The 21,489-nt window shown below is 43.3% G+C and overlaps 1 protein-coding gene and 1 pseudogene across 1 annotated transcript; one reads left to right on the forward strand and one right to left on the reverse strand.

The window, feature by feature from the left end:
* Window positions 1–677: 677 nt before the first annotated feature.
* On the reverse strand, window positions 678–5,271 carry FAM216B (family with sequence similarity 216 member B). Its single transcript, XM_063127394.1, is given in 4 exon segments — window positions 678–728; window positions 730–815; window positions 2,620–2,740; window positions 4,885–5,271. Coding segments are annotated over 4 exon segments (645 nt in total).
* Window positions 5,272–9,129: 3,858 nt separating this feature from the next.
* On the forward strand, window positions 9,130–18,707 carry LOC134399374 (snaclec rhodocetin subunit delta-like; annotated as a pseudogene).
* Window positions 18,708–21,489: the final 2,782 nt, after the last annotated feature.

Genomic DNA, 21,489 nt, shown 5'->3' on the forward strand with positions numbered 1-21,489 from the left:
GACATTAAATATTAATTTTATCTGCATTTGTAATATTCTTCATTTGGAACTGGGAATTAACTGAAAGGAGACAGTTTAAGAGACAGTTTATTAACGGTTTCCCTACACATCATTTTAGTGCATCAAAATTTTAATATGAGCTAATATGTATGAAATCCCATATAATGCCCCTATTCCATTCACATTGGAGCTGCTTCAAGCAGGCTGTACAATACTGCCACTCAGAGTGTTCACGACATATTTGCTCCTTTCTCCTTGCTCACGCAATTCTCATAGGGAATCTAGTATAGAAGACATTTTCATAAAAATCAATATTTTTATTGAATTTAATGACAATTTTTCATCCATGCCTCCAAGTGGCAAATTCTGTAAGATCTCAGATATCTGGTTCCATATAAAGCATGTAAAATGAAGGGAAATCTGAGCACTTTTTTTTAAAGAACAGAAAATGCTTTCCCTCCCCCCCCCTTTTTTTTTTTAAGCAGGAAGAGCCATCCAGACTCCTTTGTAAGCCCCCAGCCTGACTTCTGGATGTGTTCATTGCATTGTGCAAAGTGGGACAGATGGAAAATAAGGTTAAGCGTCCAGTTCTCACAGATGAAGAAAAGTGATTCATTCCTTTTTTCTCTCTCTCTTCCCACTGAGTGTGAGTCCTTGCTGGTTTCTTTGATTCATATTTAATTACAGAGCCCCAGCTGTGCCTTCCCGTAGTCTGCCTTCAAGGGGGGGTGCTGTTCTCAGCCTTGACCCTCTGTAGGATTGTGAATCTTTCAGGTAGGAGGCATAATACTCAACTTGCTGCTTTGTGATGAGCCCTTAAAAATGTTTTTGAAAGGGGTCAAGGACTGTCAGATGCACGCATACTCACATAAATATACCAGGGTGGTAGTGGTGGCGAGATTGACGCGTTATTTTAATAGCCAGTCGCTGCTTTGGACTGCAAAGAAAAAGTGTCCAGGACAGCTGAACAACGGGTACAGTGTCATCACATTAGTCAGCATGAGCAGGAAAGGCCATAAAAGTTGATGGAATGAAAAGGGCTCCCTGCCATGCATGGATGGTGGAGTTAGAAAATAACAACAGTAATTGCAAGCGGAGTTTGTGAGCCTTCTGCTGGCAGCCGTTATCCTGTGGCGATGTGACATGGTTTTCTATGATTGCAGGAGTGAAAGATGAGAGAGACCTACTTTGTGCTGCCTTAATTGTGAGATGTACGTTTCCCTGTCTGTGTCCTTTTAGTTCTGGATCTTTCTCTCTAATTTAAAGGAAACCAGCACCCTGACATAGGGTATATTCTGAAGCATGACAGGCTGATTTCCCAAACTGTTGGGCAAGTAAGCTGTCCCTTTAGGGAGGACAGTTCATAGCGCTAGGAGAAGGTAAGGCTACTTTACAGCAGATAGTTCTCTTGTAAATTTCTAATGAAGCTGCTTTTAAATTCAAGGCTGCATCCAATTTAATCAATCAGACTTCAGCAGGACACAAAACGGAAAATGCCTGATCACTTCCCAAAATAATTACAAGCATGTTACCCCCATGCTTCTGTTTTGTCCATGCACTGTCATTACTCAGGGGACAATCAGGGCCAACAGCCAGATTTTCTAGGGCTTGTGTGTCATTTGGATCCAGGCCAATCACTAGTACAACACCTGCCATCCCAAATTGAATCCCTGGCTCTCTTCAGGTAGAGCAGGGTAAGGCTCCTGCCTTCCTGGAGAGCTGCTCTTGGTCAGTATAAATAACATACTGATGGACCAATAATCTGATTAATTATAAGGCAACTTCCCATGTTCCTCCATTTTTGATTTATGAATAGTAAGAAGCATATAGAAACTGGGCTGAATAATTCATTTGCTTTAGAGATGAGGATCTGAAGCTGGAAAGTTAGTCACTTACTCAAGGTCATTCTATACATCAAACCCAGCCGCCACCCCCAGCCCCAGCCCCCACTCCCAGACAAAACACACCTGCCACTGTGTTTCTGTGCCCACATGGCCTTAGCTTCCCTGCTGGAGAGATGGCCAGCCCAAGCAGCCCCTGTAGTAAGTGCACAGGAATATAAGGAGCTGCCTTATCCCAAGTCAATCCACTCCATTAGCCCATCTTGCTGAATGTTGTCTACACTGATAGGTGTAAACATGAATGGGATTGCACCCTGAATTGGTTACGAAATGTCTGTGGGGAACCACCTGCCCCCACTGCTCCCATGTATTTGGGAGAAGTATGATGGTTTGATACTTTTTTAAAGGCTGCTGTGAGAGCTAAACATTTATTCTAAAGCATTTATCTTTCAGCTGTCTCCATGTGTGTTTGTATCATTTCTGTGGATGGGAACTAAAGACAAACTGCACAGTGGATGAATGTAGCATAAATAACGCCAGACCCACATAATTTCACTGCCTGTTGTTCCCATTGCCCCTGCTGAGAATGGCAAAGCTTCTTGGCTGAAGGCTGTGTGAACTCTGCCTATAAACCACTGTGTGCTCCGGCTGTGTGTCTGATGTACCTTCATGGCCCATAAACCGCGCCTCATAATCCCCTCAAGTCCCTGGCTTTTCTCTGCTGCTCTCCAATTTCTCTGGGCTGCTGATGCAAGTAGCTGCAGTGGCTGACACTCACCCAGCACGTTCTGGCGCTGGAGATTGATCACATACCGTCGGTACAACATTTCCCTCGGCGCTTTGCTGTCATATATTCTCATAATGCTGTAAAAGTAGCGGTTTTGGCCTCTTTTCAAATCCTGTCAGAACAAGGCCTGGACTAGTTATAGATGGCAAGCGGGCAAACAGCACCCTAAACCACCCACCCACTAAAACAACGCAAAATTAAAATACCTGAATCTGGGGCAACCCCAGAGTTTCTTTCCTCCCTCTTTCATCATTGAAAAAGGCAAATGAATAACTAAGGCTGAGATGTAAAATAACCAGGGCTACAAACATTTGTCAGCTTCATTGAGAGTAAGCAACAAAAGTTTTAACTGACTAATTAGTTGGGGGCAATTGTCAGTGAAGGCAAATTTTAATTGATGAAGCTGTTACACTTGTTAATTTTTATTAGTTTTGGTTCTAGTGTGTTAAAAAAAAGTGAGTGCTGAGTAAGAGGAAAAGTGAATGGTAAGCTTATGTTATGTTATCTCACACATCCTTCAATATATCAAAAAGGCACCTGTACTGAGATTTGGTAAATTTTAATTCAGAAATAATCAATTAAAAGGGAAACTATCAATTCCGTAATCCTCTGACATCCGTAAAAATAACTATTTCCACTACCTAGGAGACTTCCAGCTGAGCGTCACCATGGGTGAGGGTGAAAGGTAGTAATGGGGCGGAGAATTGATGTCTTACTACTTGCTGTATGGGTTATGACGGACAGTGTTAGCATTCTCTTGTAGAATTATTTTTAACTGCACACTGCCCCAGGTACTTTGGTTCAGAAGCAGCACAATCCGTAAAATAAAATTAAAGTAAATCAAACAAGCCAGGAACCATCCTCCAGTCCTGGACTCCACTATTGGTGGTGGTGGTGACTGCAGTTCTATCTACTCTCTTTGCTAAGAAAATAGTTGGTAAATTTCCCCCCACCTTGAAAGTCCATCACTGCTCTTACATTATAAGCTCCATCACACCGAGGGGAAACACGCTCCCTACCTTCACTTCTTCGCCTGTGTTTTCCTTCCCCAAGTTACTTCCTCTTTCAAGAAGAGGCAGTACACAACGAGCACGAGGCCCACTGAGTCCGCTGTTCTAATGGCGCTGCTTCTCCTGCACACAGCAGGAGAGAGCAGCAATTCCGTGTTTAAAAATACATCAGACTTAACCAGGGTTTTTTTGTCACACAGGGAAGGCCAGAAGGGACGGAAGGCACACGCAAGGCAGACAGCATCATATGAGGGTCCTGAGCAAAATCCATGAGTCCCCAGTAACGAGCGTGCAATAAAACGCTCGTCGGATGGAGCTTGGAGTAAGACAGGGGTACAGTACCGCTTTCATTCCAAAGACCCAATTCCATGTTGGAGAAGTTCTTTGGGGTTGCACTCCAGTAGTGAGTGGAGCCAAAGGCAAAAGTGGCAAAAGCAGAAATGGCAGCATATTTTACCTAAAGGGCTCAATCTTACGTGATCCACCCTGGGTAACTGTAAGCCTCTACTAGGCAGAGCAAAAGGTGTCTCATTCCTCCTGCTCCGTATTTTCGCTAGATGGACAATTTTGCCCATCTAGCAGAGGTTTCGCGGGACAGGGGAGGGGGCTGGCGATAGCTGGAGATAGTTCGAATCCTCACATCCCCAGGCTTCTCCCCGCTCTGCCCTCAAGAAGCCTCCTTTTCCCCACCTCCATACTCCGTTTTGCAAATGTGAAAAGGTAGCCAATGCCAGTTCTCTCTGCGCCAGCTACGAGGGGGCGGAGAGCATCGTTTCCTGACTCTAAGGTTCGAGCCCTGCATAGGGGACATAGGATTACTCCCTAAAGCTCTTACTACCAGTATCTAAATGTTAGGATTGACATGTCAATGTTTTCTAATGGGGAAAAACTGCACAAAAGCCAGGAAACCACCAAACAATGGTGAGAAAGTGGCCTGGACTTCTGAGGAACCCTTGAAGGCCTGAATTTGATCCCCAGGCCTGATGTTTTGCTCCCCTGATGTAAGAGAATATCAACCATATTGGAGCCTTGCTCTGTAATGCTCTATATTGGGCTGACGATAGTGGTTAACTGTCTTCTGTAAGCAATGAGGAACTCTGGGAACCAAGGGTGGAGACCCATGTCATCCTCTTCTAAGCATTTCTTCTAGGGAAATGTCTAGTTTACTTCATGACATCATAATCAGAGAAAGGGCTTGCTAATGAGATGGCCACAAACAGAAAACTAACTAAACCCACTCAGATACCTTCATTAAGGGGGAGCCCTGAGCCGATAAAGGCACCCGTATGCATGGGAGCTTAGAATAATGGCAGACGCTGGGATTTCCCACCCGGTCTTCTCCCATTCTTATTCTGTTTCCAAGCCTCAGGAGGTACAGCAACCTGTGATGGCAAAAGAAAAGCAAGTCAGTTTTGCTCTGCCCTGAGAAAGAATCATGGCTTCGTTTTCTGAAAACAGCTATGCAACTGAGATGATTCCGAATCACGATTTTTGACTTTGCACCAGAAGTGCCGTCAAGGGCCGGTTCTGTACGAGGTCGCATTGGTGCCTCGAGGGCTATCCTCATGCATTTGCACTCCTGCCAGGTCGTCCTCACGGCAAGGAGCTCAAATTGGGGAGGAGGGGCCGCCATCGCCCCTAGCGCCCCATTCCTCCCCCTCCCAGTTGTTTCCTTTCTCCTCCCTGCTGCGGAAGAGAAGGCAGCTGCGGAGGGAGGGGGAGTAACGTGCCTCACTCCATTTTTAAAATTACTATTTTATGTTTAAAACGTGAAGCTCTGTGTAGGTGTGGAGGCCATCCAGCAGCCATTCAGCTGTGCCTTGGACTTCTGCAGCTAAATGCAGAGCCACACCTCTGGGAGCTTCAGGTGGGAGCAGTCCTGCCTGCAGACAGGCTGACAAGCAGGCAGGCAAACAGGCAGAGACAGGTTGGTGCTCACAGGGTGCTGCAGATGGTGGCCAGAGTCCCTCCCCCCTGCTCCTGCCCCTGTTCTCCAGTTCTTTAATTCCTTTTTCAGGTTTTTTTACATGTTTCTGCGATGCTCCTCTGGTCTGCGGAGGCACGAAGGTGGTCCAGCAACCATTTACCCCCTCCCCTGTCCAGCCCATGATGACCAATCAGGGGTCACCATCAGCTGGGGCATAACTCTGCCGCAGCTCCGAAGCCAGGTGACAGATGGCAGATGCCGCCGTTGCCTCACTCCAGTTCGTAGGGCTGTTGCACTCATGTCTTGGGGCAGGCCTACATGAAGGGTTTGCCTTGGGGTGGCTTCGTAGTAGCGGCACGTCATCTACATGATGCAGCCGCCATTGTGAAGCCACCTGGGGGCAAACCCTGGAAACTCCGGAGACTTGTCCCAGCCCATGGCACCCCCTGATTGGTCACCATGGGCTGGACAGGGAAGGGGGTAGCCCTGCGCCTCTGTAAAAAAAAAAATGAGGGGAGGAGAGGAACAGGAACGTTCCTCCTCCCCTTTTTAATTTTATTATCTGAATCTGCACAGCTGTGCAGGTACAGATAATAAAAATACGAAGGGAGGAATGGGCAGCTAGAGGGAAGTCAGAGGGAGGAGAGGTGGTTCACCGAGCATCCCTCTCCTTGCATCCTCCTCTGGCTGCCTCCCCCCTCGCCCCTACATTTTTTTAAAAAAAATGTAGCTGCGCAGCTGCACAGATACAGATAATAAAATTAAAAGGGGGAGCGGAACGGCACCATTCCTCTATTCGTATAGAGTGTTGAAAGTTCACACTTGCGTTCCTTCCCATGCAGGTGCTGGGAAGGAACGCAAGTGCAGGAGCCAGGCACCTCGCAGAGTCAAAGTGCCGCCGTCAAGACGGGGGCCTGGTTGTGGCATCTGGTTGGCCATGGTGTGAAACAGGAGGCTGAACTCGATGGACCTTTATTCTAATCCAGTTTATGTTCATATATTGCAACTGAATCCAGCCTCTGTCTGAATCTCTTTGCGCCAAAATTGTGTCCCTGTTTTATACAGTGCGAGTGAAATGGAGCCAAAATGGCAGTCTTCTCTTTGCACAATGGGCTATTCCACAAAAAATGATTATGAACAACATCATTTTGTATTTGTTTAATTAAAATGGGTTCTACCTATGCAGAGTGATAATTCAAAGGCTTTTCAAAACCATCTTGTTTTATGTTAGAATTCAGAGAAACAAGCCATAAACAGGACCTAAATTTATTTTTTAAAATAGCTTAGTTTAATGGAGAAATACACTTTGTACAATCTCTGTGCCATGGAAGGCTTAAGGAACCAGAATCACATAGCAAGAAATGACTCCCTGCTCAGTCTAAACAAGCCCCTTGCTTGCTGCAGTCCTGTACTGTACAATACCCCTCCACCACCAATTCAAATTGTTTCCAATATCTGTGGGAGTCCGTGCTAAAATATACATCCATAACACTGGATTGAATTGCAAATGTTTAGCCACTGCCTCCACATAGCTGAAATTTGAAAGATTCAATATAAAATAAAATTCATCCATCACTGACTCACCCCGGGAATGCAGAAGCACTGTTTCTTCACAAGACAATTATTAATATTAGATTCAGTATCTCCCAGGAACCCTGGTATTTCCTGTTCTGTTGACAAATATCCTAGCAACAGAGATAGAAAGAGAGAATACGCTCTGAACTTGGCTGGATGCCTGAAGTAACTTTTGACTGCTTGTCAACTCACTGATTGGTTTATTCATTTTGTTAAAGTGTTTTCTCACCAGCACAGACCTGGCCACTGTTGATTCAGTTTTCTCCAAGCAACTAAACGGAGCAATTGCCAGGCCTTTCTTTTGTGGACAGAAGCTAATTAGTGCTGAGAAAGTTAGAACTTTTGGAAGAATTGCACCTGAGAAGAAGGGTCTTAGGTGATATTGTTAGGGGGAAATAACTGATTTCCCACGTCTCCTTTCGTCTATCTCTCCCCTTCTCTCCAAAACCCTCCTTCCCCACCCTGAAATACCACACAGAATAAACCCAGGTAGGGAAGTGGGGTACTGCAGGGCCCAGTGCTCTTCAACATTTTTACTAATGATTTGGACGAGGAGGTGCAGGGAACGCTGATCAAATTTGCAGATGACAACAAATTGGGTGGGATAGCTAATACCATGGAAGACAGAAACAAACTTCAAAGTGATCTTGATAGGCTGGAGTGCTGGGCTGAAAACAACAGGATGAAATTTAATAGGGATAAATGCCAAGTTCTACATTTAGGAAATAGAAACCAAAGGCACAGTTACAAGATGGGGGATACCTGGCTCAGCAATACTACAAACTAGAAGGATCTTGGAATTGTTGTAGATCGCAAGCTGAATATGAGCCAACAGTGCAATATGGCTGCATGAAAGGCCAATGCTATTTTGGGCTGCATTAATAGAAGTATAGCTTCCAAATCATGTGAGGTACTGGTTCCGCTCTATTCGATCCTGGTTAGGCCTCATCTAGAGGATTGTGTCCAGTTCTGGGCTCCACAATTCAAGAAGGACGCAGACAAGCTGGAGCATGTTCAGAGGAGGGCAACCAGGATGATCAGGGATCTGGAAACAAAGCCCTATGAAGAGAGACTGAAAGAACTGGGCATGTTTAGCCTGGAGAAGAGAAGATTGAGGGGAGACATGAGAGCACTCTTCAAATACTTGAAAGGTTGTCACGCAGAGGAGGGCCAGGATCTCTTCTTGATCCTCCCAGAGTGCAGGACACGGAATAACGGGCTCAAGTTAAAGGAAACCAGATTCCAGCTGGACATCAGGAAAAACTTCCTGACTGTTAGAGCAGTACGACAATGGAATCCGTTATCTAGGGAGGTTGTGGGCTCTCCCACACTAGAGGCCTTCAAGAGGCAGCTAGACAACCATCTGTCAGGGATGCTTCAGGGCAGATTCCTGCAGTGAGCAGGGGGTTGGACTCAATGGCCTTGTAGGCCCCTTCCAACTCTGCTATTCTATTATTCTATGATAAGAACAAGCCCCATCACCTATTTAGGTAAGCTCACTTAGTCAAGTGTAAGAGACGACCCCTGGCCGCTGGTTAAATCGCCAGGCGCTTGCTTGCGCAGCTGGCATACACACACATACCTCTTTTCCTCTCCCCACAGCTTGGTGAGAAACTAAGGAAAGAAATAAGAAGTGGAAAGCTCGCTCATCGAAAAGAATGGCAGGCGCCATGTGGGGGAGGCTTCTTCTTCACCTTCCTTTCCACATGCTCCAGCGGGAATTTAAGAAAAGACAGTGAATACTGATTAGATGGAAGGTGAAGCGGGAAAGTTTCTGCCACGTAGGCAAGGTGGGACAGAAATGTCCCAGGAGATATTGCAAAGAGGGAAGAGAACCAGAGAGGGAGTGATGGACAGAGGTTAGTTAAAGACAATGGAATACTTGGCAGGAATGTCCCAGGATTCATTGCTAAGAGAATCATGTGATAATAGAGTTTTGCAAAGTCAACGAGGTCTCTCTCTATCTGAGCATGCCCGATGACACTAACGATGACGATGTAAGCTAATAGCCAATCATAGACTTAAGATGTTTTGCCTTCTATATAAAACTAAAAGTCAACCTTCGTTCGTCGTCTCTCTCGCTCATTTGAACTGCGGGAGAGAACTCCGTTGCGCAAAAGATTTTTAGTACCTAATGGTAAAAATAAAGCCTTTTCCCGAAAACCTGTATCCGGATGCTTTTTATTGGGCTCAATTGGTTCATATTCCACAATACTTATAACAATATGAACACTCTTGTCCATGGCATCTGATCTGAGATTACTAATTCACACATGGAAGTCATCGCTTGATGTTGTTGTAGTCATAAACTGGTGATTATTCATGTGCAAACATCTTAATATATTAGGGATCCATTTGTAGATATTATACTGTAGCTCTCTGGTCCAATATCTGCTCCCCTCTCTCCAGAAATTTTTTTTTTAAAAGGTGCTGCTCACACAAGGATATTGTGATTGGTTCACCTCTTTGTATTTATTTATTTGTTTTGTTTGTTTTGTTTGTATGCCATCCATCCCCCCCTCCGACCTAGAAACACTCTATAAGGAAGGAGCCCTGCTGGGTAGCTACATATAAAATTCCAAACTTATTTGAACTTTAGACTCCACCCCATTTTTCACTCGATCTTTTCTAAAGAACATATAGACCAAAAACTATTTATTTATTTATTTTCTATACCGCCCAATAGCTGGAGCTCTCTGGGCAGTTCACAAAAATTAAAACCATTCAAAGTATAAAATAACAGTATAAAACCGTAATATAAAAGCTCAACCAGATAAAAAGAGCAGCAATGCAAAATTACAAATTTGTTTGCTTACTAAGATCATATAACAGTTTCACTTGAAAATATAATTTCTTTTCTTTTCCAAATCCACAACTGACCCTATTTGGTGAGGTGTATTCCCCCCCCCTTGTAATTTTGTAACTGCTGCAACAGGGAGGCATTTGCACAACTGACGATCCATACACAGAACCGGATATAATTGTGAGAATCCAAAAGAGTCTCTCTCTATTTCGGTTAGTGAGATGTGACAGGATAAAGGAATTATGAATGAGTATGAAGAAGTAAGGTAAATATATAGATCACACATATTCACCAATCACTAAAGGCTACGCTGGAGTGCCAAATTTTATTTTCAAGGTGTGCCAATGCAGTCTTCACTACTGGCTTTCTACTGCACGTACTGCTCACTGCTGAGATCTGGCAACTACCATCCATCCCTCAGTTTAGGCAACCTGGTGCCTTCCAGACGTTTTGGACTACAACTCCCATAAAACAACATGGCCAATGGTCAGGGATTATGGGAGGTATAATCCAAAACATCTGGAGGGCACGCTTGTTTTAGTGATATACCAACTACATTATTGTGATGCGCTCTATGTGGGGCTGCCCTTGAAACGGTTTGGCAACTGCAGCTGGTAACGAATGCAACTGACTGATCATATAAGAAGGTATAACACCTCTGTTAAGACCGCTGCGTAAATTACCAGTTTTATTCCAGGCTGAGTTAAAAATGGTGCTTTAGACCTTTAAAGCCTTAAAGATTACACCGGGGGGGGGGGCATTTTTCTCCCATATGAGTGTTTTCTACATACTTTTGGGATTCCCTAAGAATGCAGAAGTATATTCACTTATAAATTAAATATTTACCAGAGCAATCAATGCCACAGTGCAGGACAATATGTTAAGAGAGGGGTCCTTGGAGGGCTGATGCCAACCAGAGTATGTAGTACTCTTCTAGACGACCCATGGCCTGGTTCGGTCAGGGGTAGGTAGCACCATAAGCTCAGACACTAGCTGCACAGGCTGGTACATTATTGCTTCTTCATTGGAAGAAGTAGTGCTCCATATTTGTCTACTTTATCATATAGTGTGGAGAGATTGCTACCTCATTGATATTGCCATTTGGGACACTCAGATTCTGGAACAGTTGTGGATGTATAATTAATTATCGGATTAAATTAATTTCAGAGCTTCAAATGATAAGAGTTCAGTTTCAAATGTTTGTTAAAAATGAAAGAAAACATGGATTCAGTTTTCAAATATGAACACAAATGTTCACAGAAATAGTATTAAATTGATTTGAGGTTAAAGTTCTCCCTACTACTGGCAATGAAGACACAAATTGTTCTGTTGCTGTGCCTGGGAAAACTGGTCCTCCATGTTTCTGAAGGTGAGTATGAAGTGCCTCATGATCTTATGGAAAAATTATCTCCTGATATCACCTTGGCTTTTTTTCTTTTTCTTTTTTTTTACTCTATTCCCTTCATAGGACATTGATGCTAAGCCATCAGGCTCTCAAGGGGATCTAGAGAAATGTGCAACTAAGTTCCATAGTGTACGTTGTCTTTACTGTTTATTCGCAGGTTTGAGAATCCACTTTGGTAGGTGGTTGAAATGAAGGTGTACTGGGATTGGCCAAATGTTGATTCGATACAAGCAGTTTCTAAGGAAAATTTCCCATTCCCTCTTGACATATTTCAGTTCCTCTCCTTCAGGCTGTATTGAGAACAGTGGGAAAACTCTTGTTAAGCATTTTAATTGGGCCTGGAATGAAACTGTTTTAACATGAGTTTTAATACATTCTCTACAGCCGAGGGCTAAATCAGACTTTTCAATAGCATGATCAGCTACTTAAAAAAAATACAGGTAAAAAACCCAACAACCCTCAGATTTCATCAGGACCACAGTATGCCAGAAGGGGAGGTTTAACCGTTTCCTCCCAAGCCATGATATCACAGAAAATCACCTCTCCATCCAGTGCAATAATTAGCTTTAGGGGGCAAAGAGTAGAGAGCGATTTTAAATCCTTGATGCGGTTGCTAACCACACTATTAAAGCAACATCTGCTTTGGTTCTGAGCACTTTCAGAAGTATTCCCTTAGTGTAAAGGCCTGTTCTCTTACCAGCCATGTGGAGAAAGAGTACGTGAAGTTGAACTGGAAATTGTCTTTCATGTTGCACATTTGAAGGCAATACGTGCTTATTTTTATATTTGTACTTCTTTATTTAAAATATTTACATCCCAGTTTTTCAAAGTAAACATTGTTGTAGCAAAGTAACTTGCTACAACAATGAAACACTGTTGTATCAATAGCTCTCTATAGAGTCCAACACCTTCGTGTTTTTCAGCCTCAGTTCCCTCACTGTAAAATAAGACAACTGATGTTAGAGCTCGTCATCCTGAGCAGAGCCCTGCTATTGGGTGAATTTTGCATGACTCTTGAGAGTCATGCTAGCAGAGAGTCCAACTCTGCTATTCTATGATTCTATGATTCTATGAGAGTAACATGGGGGGATGCACTAACCACCAGAGCACTCCATTGTAGTTCTTAGCAATATCCTCCTTCGATTGACCATTCTTTAATGGTCCTTCTATTGAGCATTTTTTAATTAAGTTTCCTCTCTATATAAGATGTATGTATTTTCTAAATAGGCTTGTGAGTGTCTGCTTTGGGCTTTTTCCACTGAGTTTTGCATATTTCTTTAGGAAATGAGCTTCCAAAAGCCAAATATTGAGATCGCTGGTTCTTGTTGACAAACAGTTTTATTCGGGGCAATCCTTGTCCAACTCTCCCTGACTCCTCTCTGGTAGACTCAGAACCCTTTCACCAAGGTGGCTGCCATGATGAATGGATGAGTTACCTGGGCCAATGCTACATGTATGTTCAGGATCAAATGACATGGACAGAAGCTGAGGTACTGACGTCTTCAAAATTACCTTTGTGTTTCTTTGGTTCTTTTGTCATTTTCTTGCTTACTTGCTTAGACTTGTTCATTTGCATGGTCTCCAGTTATGTCTGATTTTCTAGAAAGCACCTGTGCCCTCTATTTGGATATCAGAACACTATGTAAAGCTGGAGGGAATCCTATCAGCCTCGGCCTCAAAGTGAACATTATCATGAAGAGACTTGCAAGAAATCAATGATCATGCTTTCTTATACAAGCACTCTACTGTTGGGTAAAAACAGACAATGGTTTTAAAGTCACTTGAAGGTGGTACAAGGGTGGCATACTCAATCTGCTAAATTACCCCTGCAAAGCATAATTTGCATCAGGGGTGCACACCAATTGCAATATTCAATATGGACCCCCATTGGGCAGTTCAGAAAACAGCCTGATTCAGCTCAGACTAATTCAGAGGCTGCCTGCTTCATCTTGGATCTGACTTTTGGAAAACTAGATCTTCATGCTTCCCATTGGCTATCATTGGAAATCACCAAATGGCTAATTTCATTTTTATTTTGTCTGGCAGAATTGGATGGCATTTGCAGGCATAATAATACCTTATGATGGGATTAGATCTACCAAATTTCTGACAAATTTGTCTGAACAGGTTATGTTCAGGTTATGTTATGTACCTTTAAACTTTGGTGTTTTGATTTTTTAAAGAAGGGAACTGTGGATATCTTTTTAAATTGTTTGGCAGGAACATTTGCCCATTCTGAGCGGATCAAGTATGCCAAGTTTCAAATGAATAGGTGCAGGGAGTTTTGTGCCAGAGCAGCCTTTACACTTTTGGATTTCCCCCCTCCCCACACTTTTTTTGTGTGTGGACATATAAAATACAGCGTTCAAATTTTGAAGTGGAGGGGTAAGTGATTCACTTCACTTTATCCCCTTCATTATCCCCCCCCCAAATTTGTATGAAATATCTTATGTGATAGCGGTGTCCCTAAGCATTAAGAAGCTTGAAAAATCATCAGAAGGATAGGTGCAGGGGCTAAGGAGTTATGATGAATAAAAAAAACTTTTGTTTCTTTGTTTTCTGCTCAATTGTCACCAAAGTCAGAGAAAGTATAATAGGACAGGGTTACATCCAGCATTTTCCAAGCATGCACCCAGTTCTACACCTTCCTAAGTCTTACAGACTCCACCAAACCTCTCTTAGGGTTTCTTCTCTTGGGAGAGAGTAATTTTACTTTCAGAAGGCTTGCCAAAGCTGAGACACAGGTGGTCATCTGACTAGCATCTCAAGAGCAGAACACAATGCCTTTCTTGTGAAACTGGCCACTTGTCAAGGACAAAGAACAGCCCAGGTCTAGACAGGAGGAAGCCTCCGAATGGTGGGTCCAGCCGGTACAACACTAAAGACTGAGGGTACTTCCATATAGACACCTTTAAGGCATTATCAATCAAAGGCACTGGGCAGCTCTTCTGTCTTTCTCTCTTTAACAGGTGTGTGTGTGTGTGTGTGTGTGTGTGTGTGTGTGAGAGAGAGAGAGAGAGAGAGAGAGAGAGAGAGAGAGAGAGAGAGAGAGAGAGAGAATAAAACGGAATAAGTCATGGGCAGCTGCACAATAAAAGCCTCATCTGAAAGCACCCTCACATGCAGTTGGGAGTTCCATTCCCAATAGAAAGGTGCAGGGCGGGATGCATTATTACAGAGTTCCACTACCAATTAAGGAATAGTGATACTATATACAAAAGCAAAACATATGACTAGGGCCCTCTTACTGGGATGCACCCTTAGTGGGATCAAGCCTCAAAGCTCCATCAGACGAGTGCTTTACTGCACGCGCATTACTGGGCACTCAACAGATTGCTCACATGACGTCGTCTTGCTCACGTGACTTCTGCCCCTTCTGGCCTTTGTTGCGCTGCAAACCTCCACCACCACCCAGAAAAAGTCCGGTTGCTGCTCTCTCCTGCCAGACTGAATGGGCCTCGTTACTTCCTGTTTTCAGGAAGCGAATTCAGAGCAACGACAGAGAAGCAACGGGAGCCGTGTGTTTCAACATAGATGTGATGGGGCTTTCACTGAACTGAATGGAACCTATTTCTGAGTACAAATGTATATGATTGCACTGTTAAATATTTTCCAGATACAATTAAGTTAAAATTTGAACTCCATAAGTCTTCCCAGTGCTGATAGAGTGGACTGTTGAGTCAGCCCAGGTACAAGCTGATTTCCCAGCAGCAGCATTGTCCCTGTTCCAAGGGCAATTGTCCTTCCTTCTCAGCAAGGGACAAAAGATGATGCAAATTTGGTGTATGCACATCAGGGCAGGCCTTAGGGGTGGGCAGGGTTGCCTGGGGTGGACATCGCCTGGGGTGCTGAGCTGAGCTGGGGGGGGGGGGGGTGCCAAGCTGAGTTCAGCCCACTGTGTGTTTTGAATGTATTGTCTGCAGTGAGTTAGGATGGCAAAAAGCAGGTGCCTCTAACCTTTCTTTCAAGGTTCTACGGGTGTTAACTACAAAAACCATCTTCCTTCAGTTACCTTTAAATGACTTTGATTTCATTAGTGCTTGATAAAAATCAGTAGAGCACAGCTTTTCTTCTTTGAGGCTATATAAATGAACACTTAGCACTTCAAATACTGTAAACACCATAAACACTCTCTAAATAATAATAAAATAAAGCCATAAGCTGAAAGAGGTCAGCTGGATACCATTTTTTATTTAACGTTTCTTTATTATTTTAAAAAATAAAAAATGGATGTTCTAAAATAAAGAATGCACTGTGAAGAGAACATGAGAGATGTAGAATAAGTGGTGATGTTGTTGTGATATTCTATTCTGAAGAAGCATTTGTGAAACAGGTTTAATTATGTACACTGATGGTGCTATATAAATAAATTAATAATAATAATAATAATAATAATAATAATAATAATAATAATAATAATAGCCGGAGGCCTGTATTATTGTAAACAATTTGTTCAGTGTCTTTAAACAATTATTGTATTCTTATGCTTGATATGTGATGCGGTACAATTATAATGTTATATAAAATGTTTGTTTACCCCAGTTCTTTTGATATCATGTAATATTCTAGCAGTTGTGTGCTGGATAGCATTTTTGCATGTCGCACCGCCATTGCTCCAAACGTAGTTTTCCAAACTTTGGCTTGTGGAAACGGTAGCATAGCGGCTGAGAGATCAGGATCATGGGGGAGTGCTTTTGGTGCACCAGGACCAGCCCTTTATCCTAAAGCCAGCCCTGATGCACATACAGTTGTATGCACATAGTGATGCACATACAGTTGTATGTGCACATACTGTCCACATCCCACCTTTTCTTTTTCACACAGATGGTGAATGTGTGAACCAACCCTAGGACTGTGTTCTCACACTTCCGTGCTCAGTTCTGATTTTCAACTAAAAACTAGTATGATCAGGCTGTGCGGGGAGAATCATAGCTGCTGTCATTAATATTTGAAGGGAAGGCTGTCTAACACACTCAAAAATGGAACACAGTGTTAGTCTACATCTAATTTAAAAAGTTCACTTTAGATTCTTGGAATAAGCGATGCCCACAGAACAACACTGAGTAACAGATTCCAGAAAACCGCAATCTGTTTGCAGACAATTCCATATTTCTAATAAATTATGTACCACACATCATTCATGCTAAAGTACATAAACCTGACTGCAGGCAATAGACTTCTGTGCACATCCCCATGAAATCTCCCCTTGCTCATTCAATTTCACTCCCATCTGAATATGAAAATACCTGAACGATTTACCAGGTGGTATGATGGTCTTCATTAAATTCCTGTTTCATTTTTCTGCAGGAGGCTTCTCTAAAATGGACAGATGGCTCTGAGATAAACTTCATTCAGCGTCCGTTGAGCTCAGTTATTCATGCTGTCGGGGAAACAGTTAATAGTGTCCTGAGCATCCGTATCTGCTTGAGGTTAAATATAAATATAGGAGGTACAGTGTACTCCATCTGTACAATTTCTGCTCCTACCCAGTATTTTCTTAATTTATCCCTAGAAGTGTTTGTCCACTGTTTTAAAATTCTAACTATTAAGTGCTGCTGTGTATTCTGGTCACTTTCCAAGCAACTGATGTTTTAGTTAAAATGATAATTAGCTCTAGCATTTTATCTTGTTTACTTCATGACATTGAAATGGACTTAGAATGGATTTAGAATACAGCAAGCTGAGGAGATTCATTTGAGTACTTTGTTCATGTAATTGCATCCAGAAGTTGTGTTGTGGAATAAAGCAGGAGACACCCAAAGGAGGAGCTTTAGACCTGATTCACGCAATGCTCAAGCTTTCTTGAATCACAAAATGTTTGATCTTATTGGAAATAAGCTCAAACTAGCTTGATTTTTAATTTTAATTCTTAAAACCAAGCTTCTTTTTAAATCAAGCTAGTTCAGATCAGAGTGGAATGCCCAGTTGGACAAAATGTCATCTGTCTGACTCTCCCACAGCACCATGACATATATTTGGCAAGCAACTGCATGACACAGAAGGAACAGGCAGTAAATGTCGGCTGAACCTGCAAAACACAGTCAAACAGAAATGCACCTAAGAAATGTTGTGTCAGTCTTGTCAGAACTATTTTATCTTCCCTGGAAGCCAGATATTTCAGGTGTTTTGCCCTGGGTTCAACTTCCACGTTTGCTCTGAAGTTCACTTTAGACTATTTGGCGGTATCCATATCTTGAGAAATGTTTGCAAGTGTTATCCAAAACTGTTTTGGCTCCCCTTGAAATCATTCATGGTTGTATCCAATGTTAGTCCTACTTTAAATAGAACTATTGAAATTAATGGGACATAAATCAGACTAACATTGGATAAAATCCTCTTTTTCTTTTTTTAAATCTATGGTAAAATCCCCTCATTTGCTTTGAAGTTCACTTGAGGTGGCATTTTGGTCAGAACTGTAATGCCAAGCTCCCATTTTCCAGACCATACAGTGCCTGGTATTTTAAAAATGGCAGTTGGGTGGTATTCATTAAAACAAACCTAGTTCATTCCACGTGCTCCAGAAAGACTTATAACAAAAATTTATCCGGAATAAATTCTGGAGGCAGAGCCATGTTAACCTTGCTGGAGCAAGAGCAGCAAAACATCTTGTAAGACTGCAAATAAATGTAAGATGCTTAAATGTGGTTGAAGTGGTTTGAACTGCCCATGTATTCAATCCATTGCAACCGTACTTAAAATTTAATACCTGCCACCTCCCTTAAAGATTAAGGGTGCATCACGTGGGTGGTGAACCCACTGTAGAACATCACTTGACCCATTGAGATCAGATGGACAACCGCCTCTTAAGCACAGAACTCAGGGGAAAGCACTTTCTGTTTGCAACTAACAGGGGTGTGTACAGAACCCCTTGGCTGTGTACACTGATTTCATTTTTTTTTAAAAAAAAATTGAGTGGAGTTATATAGTACTGAACAAATACTTACTTGGATAAATTTTCAAGGTGCTTGACATTAAAAAAAGAAAAAGGTAGATAGCTGTCTTGAAGAACATGTGCTAGTTAAGGAGTAAAGCGTATGTAGGAGAGAGAACTCTAGCTCACCTAGCTTTAGAAAAAACAGCACATTCTTGTTTACAGTTATGTTTCAAAATACTCTAATGAATTCATTGTAGGATCCTTTTTTCTAGCACAAAAGGTTATGCCACTAGAAATATGCTTATTTTTAAGGTGCCATGGGATTCTTTGATGTAAAGAGAATATTTTCCTATCAATTGTCCTTGGATTTTATTTTGTACTTACATTTACCTGTTTTCCTTCCAGTCCATGGTAACTGAGAGGGCTCTGACTGCAACATAAGGCTTACCTTCTGCAGCTACAAACCTGAACTGACACCTTCTTGATCCACAGCAGGAAAATAATCCAACACACCCACACACATCCACACACACAATCAAGCTGCTATTTTTAAAATGTCAAAGCGTCATTTGCTAATGTGGGTCAAATATTGACACAGGCCATTATTTAATGCACTATAGAGATTGTACTACTTAAACAAAGTCTGGCTTGATTTGAGTGCTTAACAAGATCTAAGTGCTGTTTAAGCCCCACAGGGATTTAAAGAATATTGATGGAAAACCTCTAATTTAAAAATAATTACAAATCACTCTTTAAAACATTACTTATTTCACCATTTAATGACCTTGTCATACGTTTTAAATGCTGAAAACCTGCTCCTTACGAGTGTCGGGTAAATCCATGAAGAGTTAACGGTATGCTGTTATTGGGTTTTCATATATAAAAAGAAAAAAGATATTGTTGTAGTTTAATCATCAGTTCAAAGTAAAGTCAAGCAAGCGTAAAAGGAAAAAATAAAGTCACACAACCATAAAATCAAAAGGAAAAATCATGGGTATATCACTGTATACAAAAAACATGCAGAAATTTGTCAATAGCATTGGTGAATGCAAACTTGTTATTATGGTTATGTATGTTAAATTGCTATGTATAATACATCAATGTATCCTGTGTAAACACGCAAGTTTCCTTCCCTGCCCCCCACCCCTTAATTACAACTTGTGTATCACAGACTCATTTGTTAGACATAATAGAGATATGACTAGATGTGTAGGGCACAATCCACCAGGAAATTCTCCCGAGCAGTATCAAATGGAAAGAAATAGGAGCCATGTAAAAGCACAAAATCTCTTTGTACAACTTCCAGTCATTTTGATAGATCTTGCCGAGGAGAAGCTCCGAATGGACTGTGCTTGTAATCGACAGCTAGCAAAGTGTCAGAGGGGTGACTTGCAAAAAATAATTATGCTTGGTGGCTATCCGTGACAGATCTCTAGGTGATCATGGTCCCTACACCCATTATTATAATTCCCTAGAATTCAGGCTGAGGAGCAACATGTGAATATAAGATACTCACACAACCCATTTGAACATGTATCCAATCATGGGATTCACCCAAAGAAGCCCTCCAATGTCTGGAGAGCATGTCTTATCATTCAGGTATAGGAAATGAAGACACAGCTTACTAAGGCACACTTAATAACTTTTTATTATAGCGCATATCTCTATTTGAAATGTAAATTGGTTTTGCAACAGTTTCTGCCATGGCTTCCTCCTGAGAACTGAAGTGATAATAGTGCTGAAAAGTCTCTGTTGGAAATTCTTGGATCTCGTCACAGGACCACTGTGCTTCGCGTCCCCCAAAGAAAGGGAATTACTATAAAAGCCATTTAAGCAGGCCCGGCGCTGTCATAGAGGCAACTCAGGCGGTGGCCTTCGAAGCCAGGACGCTGGGGTTGGAGGCGGAGGCTTCAGTACGGTGCGCCAGGAAGCCACTTCCAGGCGCGCCACTTCAAAGCCTCCGCCCTGCCCCCCAACCCCAGCATCCTGGCTTCAAAGCCAGGAGCGGTCGTGGAGGGGGCGGGGTGGAGGCTTCAGTACGGCGCGCCAGGAAGCCACTTCCGGGCGTGCTACTTCGAAGCCTCCGCCCCGCCCCCCAACCCCAGTGTCCTGGCTTCAAAGCTGGGAGTGGGAGGGAGCAGGCGTGAGTGGGCGAGCGGGGCGGGCGGTGAGTGGGCGAGCGAGGGGGGAGCGAGCAGGCGAGCGAGAGGGGCTGTGAGTGAGCAAGCGGGCGAGCGAGGGGGTGGTGAGTGGGCGAGCGAGGGGGGCGGTGAGCGGGCAGGCGAGCGAGGGGGGCGGGAGCGAGCAAGCAAGCGAGCGGGGGGCACGAGAGAGCGGGGGGCGGGGCGGAGGCTTCAGAACACGCCTGCCTAGGGCGCAATATAGTCTGGCGCTGGCCCTGAGTTTAAGGGCACAATCCGATGCATGTTCAGACAGAAAAAAAATGTTGTACAACAGCTGGCTGGGCAATGCTGGGAGTTGTGGGAGTTTTTTTTCTGTCTAAACTTGCGTAGGGTTGCACCCTGAAACATTGATACTGTTAAGTCCAAAGTATGCCTTTCTGCATAAAGTGGGGAATCTTTCTTTGACTTTCATCAGGGGCGAGTACTACAGAGCTGCATAAAACAGCAAAGGTGATGGGAACCTTGCATCGACCTGTGCTTCTTCTGAGAGAAGGAGTCTTGGGAAGCAAAACAGCCCTGGAAGAAGAGAGTGTCCCACCTGTTTGTTTGTTTATTTATTACATTTTTATCCAACCTTTTTTCCTCCAAGGAACCCAAGCTGGCTTATATGATCCTCCTCCTCTCCATTTTATCCTCACAACAACCCTGTGAGGTAGGCTGGGCTGAGAGTCTGTGGCTGGCCCAAAGGCACCCAGTGAGCTTCCATGGCAAAGTGAGGACTAGAACCCAGATCTCCTAGCTCCCAGTGCAACGCTCTAGCCACCACACCACACTGCACCTTAAGTCACTCTCATAAGTGGGTTTAGGCACAGAACTACATTGTCCCCCTGAAATTATTCTCCGGGTGCTTTGGGGGTTGCCTGCCTCGCCTTGGTGCCAAAGCCAAGGTGAGATTCGGGCCCTCCCTGGGGACTTGGCCTTTTCTGGGTGCCAGCTGCACATCCGGCACCCAGAAAGGCCTCCCTTTCCCCACTCTCCCTGCTTACCTGCTGCCATTGCTGCCGCTGCCACCTCACTCCTGTTGCCATCAACAACGCCGACTCCAATGCTGAGAAGAACCAGGCCGCAATTTTAAGTTCACCAT

The sequence above is a fragment of the Elgaria multicarinata genome, chromosome 5, assembly GCF_023053635.1.
Source record: "Elgaria multicarinata webbii isolate HBS135686 ecotype San Diego chromosome 5, rElgMul1.1.pri, whole genome shotgun sequence".
Lineage (NCBI taxonomy): Eukaryota > Metazoa > Chordata > Lepidosauria > Squamata > Anguidae > Elgaria > Elgaria multicarinata.